Source organism: Lepisma saccharinum, chromosome 5 (assembly GCF_977018435.1).
Source record: "Lepisma saccharinum chromosome 5, izLepSacc3.1, whole genome shotgun sequence".
Classification (NCBI taxonomy): Eukaryota; Metazoa; Arthropoda; class Insecta; order Zygentoma; family Lepismatidae; genus Lepisma; species Lepisma saccharinum.
In genome coordinates this window covers 69,840,724-69,852,846 of record NC_139233.1, presented here as the reverse complement: position 1 = coordinate 69,852,846, position 12,123 = coordinate 69,840,724, and the positions used below count along the sequence as shown (strand labels likewise).

Here is a 12,123-nt window from a genome sequence, read left to right as displayed (position 1 = left end):
GGACCAACCAGGAAGCAGGGTGCAGGACCAAGGTCCGTCCAATCTTCCCTCCCTCCCTGAGAAAACTCTTCACGGGGGTGCAGAAATTCCACTGCCCCAACTCCCAATGTCAACTTTTTTTACGCGTTTTACATTTCGCGAAATCTAAAATAATTTGTAATATAATATGATATATATGGAATTTAGAACAGTGATAATAACTTCTTTTAGTTATTTTATGACTAACAATTATTATTATATTTGCGATCTTGTTTACGTGTTCATGAAGACAAATATTCGTTACTAGTCTTTGCTGGCAACGTACCCATAGATGAATCCTTCTGCTTTCGGTTGAACTCGGCTATTTTCGGGAATCACGCAAGCTCGGAAAGCACAGCTTTTTGTAGAAGCTTTGCGGACGGGTTCCACCAGAATTCACGCTTCGCCATGTGACTCCTTCGGAGGCCTTATTTTCCCGCAGAACGGCTGCAAGCATTGAGGCTGGTGCTTGCTACAGAGCTGCTGGGGGAGTTTGCGGCCGCATTTTTTTGCGAAATCGAGTGCGATGGAAACTAAATACGGTTAGAACATTAAGTACATTAAATGATATTCGAATTATGCAAGCAGTGCTTGCATTGCTTGTACTATATCTTCGCCTCTGACACAAGCCATTTTCAAACGAATTATTACAACTCTGTAAAATGATTAACTGGATATTCTTCCAGTGGCTAATTGTCCTTGTTTGTTTCTGAGAAGGGAGTCTGGAACAGCTCGGGTTTTGTCACATTAACAACTTCTACAAATCTAGCGGATGTCATGAAAAAAAAAAAAAAACTCGGCCATCGGTGTGCCATTATTGCATTGAGGGCGTTTCAATTAAAAGAATACTCATTCTATGAAAAAACGTCAACTTAATAACTCAATATGCGAATAAAGAGATGAAACAGGTTTTGACAAACAATATTTTTTCTCTGATCACTCATAAATTGCTATTATTAAACTTTTCTTTGTTGCGCATCAACAATTTTGTTTCTTATGTTTTCTATATATTATATCGTATTTGCTTGAAAATTATTATTGCCATATAATCTTAACGTGCCTCATGTATGTCACATCTAACAATTTGTAATATATGCATCGTATACTTATTTGATTATTTTCAATAAGGGTTGCAATTTTACTTGGTCTACTGTATTACATTAAGACAACCAGAGGGGGAGGGGAGGGGGGCAAGTGCAGCACCGCACGCTACTTCTACCCACTTCAGAATTTACTTCACATGTTCCTGTACATTCCACGCTGCACCTTGCTTACTACGATTCAAATGCCTTCCGCAAACACGATTCCCCTACACCACACTGCTCACGTTATTTTAAGCACTCCGTTGGAGGGATGAACACACATTTCTGTAGTGGTGTAGTGTAGTGTGAAGTGGAGGGTGCTTGCTCGAGCATTTAGGATAGATGGGGAATGCTTGTGGGATTAAATATTATGACCATTGCATAAGTTGGAGGCAAGGCTTGCGTAAATTTTCCTTGCTGAGGGATAGGATCGTCTCATATCTCCATTTTATAATACAGAAACATCAGGTTCATATTTCGAAAATGAGTTTAAGACCAATGCCGTTTTCACCACGAAATAAGAGAGAATGTCAGCTATCTTTACGGCACATGCCCAGTACACTACAAATTAATTTACAACACGGTTTTGAAAGAAAATCTAGTTTCAATCATGTTGATTTGTAAACAGCTGAAAACAATCCTATTTAAAAGAAAAATTCTTGTACTCTTTTTCAAGCATCAACTCTTCGGAAGAGTAACACGTGGGAAAAAGCATTGGCAATTGTGAAATGAAAGTTATACGTTTTTCTTTTTGAGTTGCAAGAATTTGTTATTTATAGACCTAATGCATTTGATACTTGGTGGAAAGTGTTTGTAATTGGAAGAACTGCAATGTACTTAGCACACTTTTTCAACAGCTGAAATGCAGAATAATTCAATTCCATTTCTACAATGCCTGTTGTCAGTGTCATGCACTGAGGGGTAACAAATCTAGCAGTGATAGATCATTTGTCCCTCAGAGCAGCTACACAGACTGAAAAAAGCTCCCCCAGCTACCTTTTCGCCTGCTCCGTTGAGTACAGAGTAGTATAGGGACAATGGAAGACAGGCAGAGGATTTTTTCTGTTTCTAGTTTTTCACCTCCTTCTCCCCTTTTCTCTCGATTTAGTAAAATTTTATTTAAATATGCTAATATCTACCAAACACCAATTGCTATACCCGAACTGTCGAGATTACTACACGTTCCTGCCTAGTCACCACGTTGTTCCAATTTGACCATGATATCTGCTTATTGCAAACCATATACTATGCAATTGCTATGTAGCATCCTCGCTTTCATTCTGTTATCAACACCATCAAGCCATGCCTTACTCCCTGAACTTAGGTGGAAACAGTATTTTTTTTATCACTTTGCCTATTGCATCATAATCGTAAATAAAGATAATGTAACTCTTGTCATTCCCAACTGGTGCACAACAAAGGTATTAAGGAACGGAAAACAGCAAGCATTATCAGTAAAAATATGGTTTCTAGTAGAGTTTTGCCATCATTCTGACTCCCAACTCACATATTCTTCAGACTTTGTCCATCAGTGACAGAAAGTAACTATATTATAACTGCCACTATTTAAAAAGGAAAATAGCTTCATTTCAGCATAACCAAGAAAATAAAAATAAAAACTTGGTCTTGTTGTCTAATACTCAACCATAAGGGAGAGTGGTTGCTTATGATGTTATCCTGCCCTTGTGTTGTTAAAATGTGCAGCGTTCTACACTGCATCGTTACCTTCATTAAGAGCAAAATCTTCTATCATCATGAACTGGAAAGTATAGTGCGAAAGTAGATGTAATATTTAACATTGTTGAATTTTTTTAACAACTAAGCGAGGGAAGTTATAAATATAACGACATGGAGGCACTCAGACACAAGTGAAAGGAAAGAGAGAGGAGGAAACAAATGACTGTCCACTTTGGTTCACAACTTTTCTCACCTTGGCTGAGATATACACCTAAAAATTATTGCTATGTATTTATTTTTATGCTAAAGGATGGTATATCCTCATTGTTCCAGTTTATAAAAATTAAATAAAAACAAAAAGGAATTATGTGGTTATGTGGACACTTGGATCATTGAGTTTTTTATTAAATTCCAGAAGTACCTGGAATGAGACCTAATCTCTAAACTGACTAATACAATAGTTACATTACGATTTTAGCCAAATTCAGGTTTTAGGTGAACACTGTTAAGAAAAATATATTTTATTTAATGGTACCTACACTTTGCTTATTTCTAGCTGTTTCATAGTGTCACTTCACTAATTTCGCACAAATATGCAAATATTCTGACTTATTTCTTTACTTCTTCTCTAAAATATTGTAATAGTCGGATTGACCATTACTGGTTTTGTGTTATTTGTATTATTGATATTTTTTAAAAAACAAGAAAATGATAGAAGAAATTTATTGTGATTGATAAACAAGTACATACCTTGGCTATTTTTCGACGTAGTCACCATTAACCTCCAGACATTTCTGATAGCATGGCACAAACTTCTGTATACCCTCTGCATAAAAATCTGCCGCCTGAGAGTGCAGCCAGTCCAGAACTGATGTCTTGAGCACGTCACTGTCGTTGAAATGCTTCGATGCAAGCCACTTTTTCAGGTGAAGAAAAAGAAATACATCGCTGGGGGCAAGGTCGGGGCTGTAAGGGGGATGATTAAATAGTTCCCATTGAAATCTCTGAATTGTCTCAACAGTACGAGCAGCTGTGTGTGGGCGGGCGTTGTCATGGATCAGAAAAATTCCAGAGCGTAGCATTCTTCTCCACCGATTTTGGATGGCACGTCGCAGATTATTCAGTGTTTCGTAATACACCTCTGCTGTAATTGTTCATCCTGGTTCCAAGAATTCCACAAAAATCACACCATTTTGGTCCCAAAACACGGTTGCCATGATTTTATGAACTGATGGTGTTTGTTTGGATTTCTTCGCTTTAGGAGAACTAGAGTGCCGTTATTGCATTGACTGCTGCTTCGACTCCCCAGTGGCGTACGATATCCACGTTTCATCCCCCGTTACTATGTGCGAAAAGAGGTCATCCCCATCTCCCCCAGCGGGCCAAAACATCACATGCAGCTGTCCTTCTTTGCTCTTTGTGAGCGTCTGTCAGCATTTTTGGTACCCACCTTGCACACAGTTTGTGATACTTCAGGTTGTCGGTCACAATTCGATGCACTGTTTATGCAGACACTTCTGGAAACTCTTTGGCGAGTTCAGATATTGTGAACCAGCGATTGGAACACACTTTCTCGTTAACACATTCCACCAGATCGTCCGTCTGAACACTAGGTCTTCCGCTACGCTCATCGCCATGGACATTTGCAAGCCCTTCCCGAAACTCTCTGCACCATTGCCTGACCTTCTCTTCACTCATCACTGTTGGTCCATAAATGGCACACATTCCCGATGGATGTCACCTGCATTCTGTCCTTTGGCGTTCAGAAATCGTATGACAGATCTCTCTTCACATTTGGCAGGATTTTGTATTACGACAGCCATTTCACCTTACTGCTACTCGCACGTATGCAACCCCACTGACGATTCTATCTCTGTAGCAAGAACAGAATAATAGGGCATGCTCAACTTCATCAGTGTTGCCAACCCCACGTAAAAAATTATCGGCTCTTTTTTTCTTTTACATTAATAAATTGCTGGCCAGCTACAAGGTGTAGGTTTAAGTAATATGTTTCCATGAGTGTACTTTTATGTTATTGCATGTAAGCATATATGCTTTACTGGATATTAGATTCCCCTGTTTTCTAGCTTCCCAGTTGGGGGAGCTGTCTTTCAAAAGACTGTTGCAGTGGGAAATTCCATTGCTACGGGGTCCACGTTCACCCAGACTATAAAAAAGGCCAGTTGGGCTTTAGAAGAAAACAGTGTTTCCCCATCTTTTCGACGACGAGGAACGTTTCCTCGAGTTTAGTCCACTTTTTGTGGCTAGACTGGTTATAAGAATGTAGCATTTGGTGTAAGCCAACCCCTGTTGCTGTCCCAAAGTCCCCTTTAGAAACGCTTTGAAAATCTGGATATTTCTGTATCGAAAATTGATGCCCAAAAGAAAAGAGTAAAGGCATAAGGAAATGCATTGTAATGAACGGAATATTGTTTAAGCTGAGGGTAGGCCCGCAGAGATAGTTATTCTAACTCGGCGGTAAAGGAATCATTAATGGTGTAAGCCATAGGTGCACAATTTTGTTGATTTAACAGTTTTGTTGATTTGGTCAATGCACACATGGAAAAACTATGTAAATTTGTATATATAACAATGTATAATAAACCCATATAATCAATCCTCCAAGATAATGTTATGATTTGCTAAGTTAAAATCCCTGAGCAATAGTACTGCTTTTTACCAGTTGTTTATTCACTTTCTGGACATGTGTAACGAACCTAGGGACTAAAAATATAAATGTTATGTGAAACCCCCCTTTCGTAATTCTAGCGCAAATATAATCTGCTCGCTTGGCACCCAGGGTGAGGTGGAAGGAGAAATGTCAAAGGATTTTACAAGGGAAGTAATCCAGAGGACCGGTTTTAAACCAGGGACTGGGGGGCCACCTTTCACAATATTTAAAATGAAATATTATTATTTTTCTTTGTCATCGTCGCATCTCCCAATGGCCAGAAGCTTCTGGTGAGATTACTGGTAATTACTGTCTAGATTAGTGTTTATTACTGTCAGTGCATATCAGGGATATATGTTACAACCACACAGCAATTCAAACATTGAAACGACTGTTATTGAAAAAAAAAAAAATGTGCACCTTTGGGTGATCACTATAATCATGATGAATGATTATTAGATCAAATTGATAAATGTCCAGGCTTGGATTCACTACTTACTGCCAACTCGCAACACAAGATTATTTTATACAAAGAAACCTAGACTACAAATTCAAAAAAGATTCCTCTTTTACAGACTTGCCACACAATACAATGATCTCCCATCAAGAATCGATATATTTTCCTCCGAGTTTGCATTTCGGTCTTCTTTTAGAAGAAATGCTTGTAAATAATATCAAATAGTGATATCTTTTGCTTATTTTTTTGTCAATTTGCTATTCTCTTTGTGTTATTTTGTTACTTTTATTATCTTTTAATATCTTTTTGCTTATTATTATTATTATAATAGTTCATTCCATGCCAAATCAACCGATAATAATTATTTTTTAACCTTAAGGGTTCAGATTTTTTGGATAAAAACTGCCAAATTTCAGTTTTTTTCTGCTCATACTTTTTGAGTTATTGACTTTCGAAAAAGCAAAAATCCCAAAATTTGATGACATTTTGAAATTTTTAAACAGCTGTAGATCAAAAACTATTTGACCTAGAGAGCTCAAATTGGTGTCATTCTCTTCTGCTTTTAATGTGCTTTAATTTGAAATGCAACATCAGTGTGGTATTTGAATTTTGTAATTTTTAAAAAACTTGAAAAAAGTTTTTTTGAAAATCTGAAAAACACCATTTTTATTTTATTTCCAAAAAATATATGATTTGAAGAAATCAATTCACTATTAATGTGCAAAATTTCATAATGGGACAGACATGGGTTCCCATGGAAATTAAATTTTTGTATTGTATGTGTGCGAAATTTGCTAAATTTGTTGACTTCCATGTTATAACCACAACTATATGCTGAGTGGTTCATGTGATGTCTTGATGTTAGTCTATTTTATAATTTTTGGACTACACATAATCCCAATTCGTCAACTTTACTGGTACTACCACTGTACCAAAAATTATCGATTTCTGAGATGTCAAGGTTCAGACCTCAGTCGATTTGGCATGGAATGATCCTATTATTATTATTGCATTTTCATTGCTGACAATTTCAGTGTAAAATGGCCACCTGTGCTGTATATGGAATTTTCTCAATAAATAAACAATATAAAAGTTCCTAGGTACAGTCTTACATCATTTACCATATTGTTTGGTTTGGATATTTCAATTCTTTCATGTTCTCTCTGTATGCATATTTCTTTTATAATCAGAAAATAACACAGCTGTAGTGCCAAAAACTTTACTTGATACAGAAAAACAATGTAGAATCTGATTCAGCAAGCAAAAGTTAAGTCTATTTATCCACCCTCCTTCATGGAAGAAAATTACATAACAATTTCACAGGTCTGTGGAACATTCTTTTTTCGAAAATACTATCTAAAAATATACACTTACCCATCATGGAACCAGCAATTATTCCTGCCCCTAAGCATTTGCTTAACGTTGATTTCAAACATGGCACTGAAAAAAAAAAATTATGAATAAGATAAATGAGAGTAACACTTTTATTCTTACATAATTCACTGTAATAACAAATCAATTTTGAAAGCACTATCCACAACAAGTGATGAACAGCCAATACATCTACAGAGCATTCCCTGACATTCGCTACGAGACTCGGTGGCAAGCGACCTGGCATCAGCGCTTGTCTTTCCCGGTGAATGGGTCCACGACAGTCGCTTATATTAAACCTCGTAAAAAAGTTTAGAGTAACAGGGTCAGTTCTGAATAAAAATGGAAAGAAAAATGGGGAAATAAAGTATACAAAGACAATCCACACACCATCCGTGAGTTAAAAGAGAGTATTGTACGAAAAATCGGGAGAATTACAGTAGACGAACTTGCACGTGTAAATGACAATTTCCTTCAGAGATGCCAGGAATGTGTTGCAGCAGAGGGACATCATTTTCAACACCTTCTGTAGTCAAGGTTAGTACACAATATGAAAACTGTAATTTTAATAACAGACTCTAGCGAGTGTCGCTGACCCATTCACCGGGAAAGACAAGTGCTGATGCCGGGCAGCTTGCCGCCGAGTCTCGAAGCGGATGTCAGGGAATGCTCTGTAGAATTGCACTGTTTTACACACAGTATGCAGTAACCATTCTGTGCACATCATAGGAGTAATGTGCACTGCTTAAGGTTCTTTTACACCTAGGGGAAATTGGAACAACTAACATATGCAATTGGAAACCAATGGCAGATCCAGAAGTTGAAGTTGGGAAGGCAATTTTTAGTCTGGTACCTCACTCAACAAGGATCAATTCTAAGCTGTACTTGCACTGTTGTATATAAGCAATATATAGTACTCTAAACAGAAAAACCAAGCTGACTTCCATGTTTTAAAGATTAGAGCAGGAATTTTCTTGTTGTCGTGGATCCCCGTGAGCTGCCAAAATCTCCACGTACCTCCCCTCAATAATAATGTGTAAATACTTGACCGTAAAATACAAACATAAAATCTGTTGATATGTTTATTTACTGTTGGTACACATGCAAGTTATAAAAATATAATGTGATTTACAATGTTTATAAGCTGGTGTTGATTCACTCAGCAACTTGATATTCACAAGAAAAAGTAAGAAAACCTGGATAACAGGTTTTAACAACAGGCATATTGAAATATTTAGCAAAGTCAGCCGAAAAGTATGAGCTTCCTTGGTATCCCAGTTTATCACATCTTGGTACATATTTGGAAAAGGCAAGGTGCATCTCATTCTGGATATTTACTCTTGATCTGAATTTCGACTTGATTACAGCCAAGACTGCAAATCCAGTTTCACACAGATAAGTCGCAAAAGGAAGCAGAATACACAAAGCCTTCTTAACTCTGGATACTCATTCCTGAAGGAACTCCAAAATTCAGGCAATGTTGCAGAAAAAACATAGTCTTCACTGTGATGTGTGAGGAAAGATCAATAAGCTGCTCCTCTTCTGCTGTGGTGAAATTTGGTGGAGGGTCTGCATTGCCCTGATCCAGTTGTGCTGTGTGTCCTGTGGAAAGTACTCCTCGAACTGGAGATGAAATTGAGACACATGTATGTTCCAGATCTGATTTGTTTATTAAACTGTAGTCCTGTTTCTTCTAACATGCTCAATGTAGGAAGCATTCAGCAATGATTCTTTCTTCAAATTTTCTATGCCAAAGCAGCAACTTTCTTTTGAAGGCTGACAACTTGCTTGATAGGTGAAGAATGTCTCTATCATTCCCTTGTACAAGGTAACCAAAAAAGTTCTTGTCGTTTTTAACGCCCCATTAATCATGCACTCACAGAGAGGAAATGAAATGACGCACGTGCCTGACAAGTTAGTTTGACCATCGACTGTCAGTAGTACAGGCACGTTGCGCACACACAGCAGTCATAGCCCATCCAGTGTCGGAAGAGAAATGGAGGTATCGAAGCAGCTTGTTCGCATGTGTTTCTTGTATGACTTTAAACTGGGCCTGTCAGCTGCCACATTGGCCAGGCATTTGGGGAGAATGCCGTGAACGAACGCACTGCCAGGCATTGGCTCCAGAAATTCCGTTCGGGAGATGTGAGCTTTTCGGATGAAACTCGCAGTGGACAACCACATGTGTTGGATGACGAGGCCCTGAAAGCAGCCATCGAGGAGGACAGTGGTCTAACGTGTGATGAGCTTGCAGAAAGGTTCCATGTCTCTGCTGAAACAATCAGACTGCACCTGCATGGGATAGGGAAGTCATACAAGTTAAGCAAATGGGTACCCCACACATTGTCGGCAACCAACAAGGAACAACAAGTGACAGCCTGTTTGTCCTTGCTCACTCGACACCTGAACACACCCATATTTGATCGCTTGCTCACTGGTGACGAAAAGTGGTCCTCTATGACACTCCCAAGCATACCAGACATTGGTTGTCGCCACATGACCCTGTTCCTAACACCTCAAGACCACCTCTGCACCCACTGTATAGTGGAACTGTCGGCAGGTGGTGCATTACGAGCTCCTTCCACCTGGTCAGACCATCACTGCTGACCTCTACTCTCAGCAGTTGCAAAGGGTTCACCGTGCATTGTGGCAGAAGGAGCCGGCATTGGTGAATCGCAAGGATGTGCCGTTCCTGCACGACAATGCCAAGCCACATGTGGCAAAGAGGACCCAGGAGACCCTTCAGCAAATTGGCTGGGAGACGGTGTGCTATCCACCATATTCACTGGACCTTGCACTAACAGATTACCACCTGTTTCAACCACCTCCGTGGGAGATCCTTCGCAAGTGAGGGAGACCTGCGGAATGCACTCACGGACTTCTTTGCATTCAAGCCCACCAAGTTTTATCACCAGGGTATTGTGCAGCTGCAGGAACGTTGGCAAAAGGTGTTGGATCCTGATGGAGATTACTTCGAAACCTAAAGGTACGTACTGTCCACTGTATTGCTCTTTGTTTATCACTGCTCTAGAACGGTAAAACTTTTCTGGTTACCTTGTAGATACATTCAGAACATTTGGAGTTGTTTTTTTACAATTTTAAAAACTACACCCTGGAAAAATGACTCCTGCAAGTTCTCGCGTTTCTCTGTGTTCAGTTTAAGGCAAAAACGAGACTTCCAAAGTTGCGAGGCTAGCGTTGCGCTGAAAACACACCCTGCCATGTTAATACGTCACTACTTAGAGAGAGCTTGTTTGTCATTTGCTTCGAGCGTGCAGTTTACTGGGAGTAGCCCACGGTGAGCGAACACGTGCAGCAGTTTTACAAATCTGTACAGATTTAAATAATGGAAGAAGGAGAGATAGTGGAAAGAAAAGCTATGCTTTGTAATGATCATTCTTCTATAAAATATTCCTGCTGCTCACGTGCAAGATAAATGAAAGGGTTCAGCTGTGTGTGTGTGTGTTCTCAGGTCATGCGAAAAATATTGCTTGTAAAATTGGTTGCTGACCAAAATTTCAAAAATATTTTTTAAACTCATATTTACCGTAACCTATGTAGTGCAAAATAAGAATTTTCACATTCTTCACTTTATTTATAAAGCCTATTTACCTTACTTTTCCATAAAGCAATTTCAGTTTGTGTTTCATTTCTGTTGCGCAATTATGATCAAATATTTTTGTGCCGATAACAGAAAATACACTGAGAAGATTACATCAGTTGCACAGCACCTAGGTACATATCAATACTTAGTTTATGTGCAATTATTACAAAGAAATAATGTTTATAACCATGGGCGTATTTAAGGGGGATTCAACTGGTCCAACCCCCCAAACCCCTTTTAGTTCAGTAAAATTACCAGATTACCTGTTCAATCCGCTTGTTCATAAACATTTATTCGGACTTTTTGTACTGCGAAAAAAGCCGCCTCATTGGTTGGTTCACAACCTCACCACTAAGGATCCTATCAGGACAAGACATGGCAGCCTTGGTCTTGTTCTCATTGAGTTGTAAATGTCTGTCTCGTGTTTATTTGTAAATGTCTCATCGACAGACTCGTCTCGATTTATAAACATCCGTCTCAGTTTAGAAGGGCAATTCTCGTTCTCGTCTCAAGTCTCGAAAAATATAGAATTAACAACGTATGCAAAGACTTATCGTACAAACTTTCACAGTGCCATAGAGATTATAAATACAAAAATAACTTTTTCTAATGATTTCTTTTGTTTGTTTGACTCCTCGTTTCGAAGCTACGAGGCCTCGAAAAAAGGATATTATCCTGCTTATATATGCAAACCAAACTGCAGATTCAGAATTACCACGAATGAACTGGCGTTGTAATTATTATACACAAAATTCATGATTTATCTGAGGAAGTCGCATGTTCCAGGTATGACTCTCGACCTGGGCATGACTGTTTCCTTGTGAGTGACATTTCATTGAACCGGAAATTGTTACATTAGGGGATGTTTGCTCAAGACTTTGGGGACAGCTAGGAGATGCTTTTATTGTTAACGTTAGTGTTGCTCACAAGACGAGATATTTCCCATCTCATCTCATAAAAGGAGACGGGACAAGCGAATGTTTTCAAAATGAGACAGGACAGACGAAAAATTTCGTCTTGTATCGTGGGCAGGTTGGGTGATACTCAGATTGTGCTGGTTGTTGGTGGTGGTAGTGTGTGTGTGTGGGGAGAAGGGTTTCTCCTGCAACGTAAAAGTAGGATAAATACAAAATTTACAATATATATATATATATTAATTGAAGAAAACTGTCATTTACTACAGGAAATTTAAAAACTCCCCGTACCTTTTTATACCGTATCACCTCTTATATTGCAAAAATTG

At 38.7% G+C, this 12,123-nt stretch overlaps 1 protein-coding gene across 1 annotated transcript in view; it reads right to left on the bottom strand.

Moving 5' to 3' along the window:
- Positions 1-12,123, bottom strand: part of LOC145987869 (mannose-P-dolichol utilization defect 1 protein homolog) — a 205,840-nt gene that overhangs the window by 184,809 nt on the left and 8,908 nt on the right. The window contains exon 2 of the mRNA XM_083122635.1: positions 7,280-7,345. Within this exon, the coding sequence (XP_082978761.1) occupies positions 7,280-7,345 (66 nt within the window). The remainder of the gene's footprint in view (positions 1-7,279; positions 7,346-12,123) is intronic.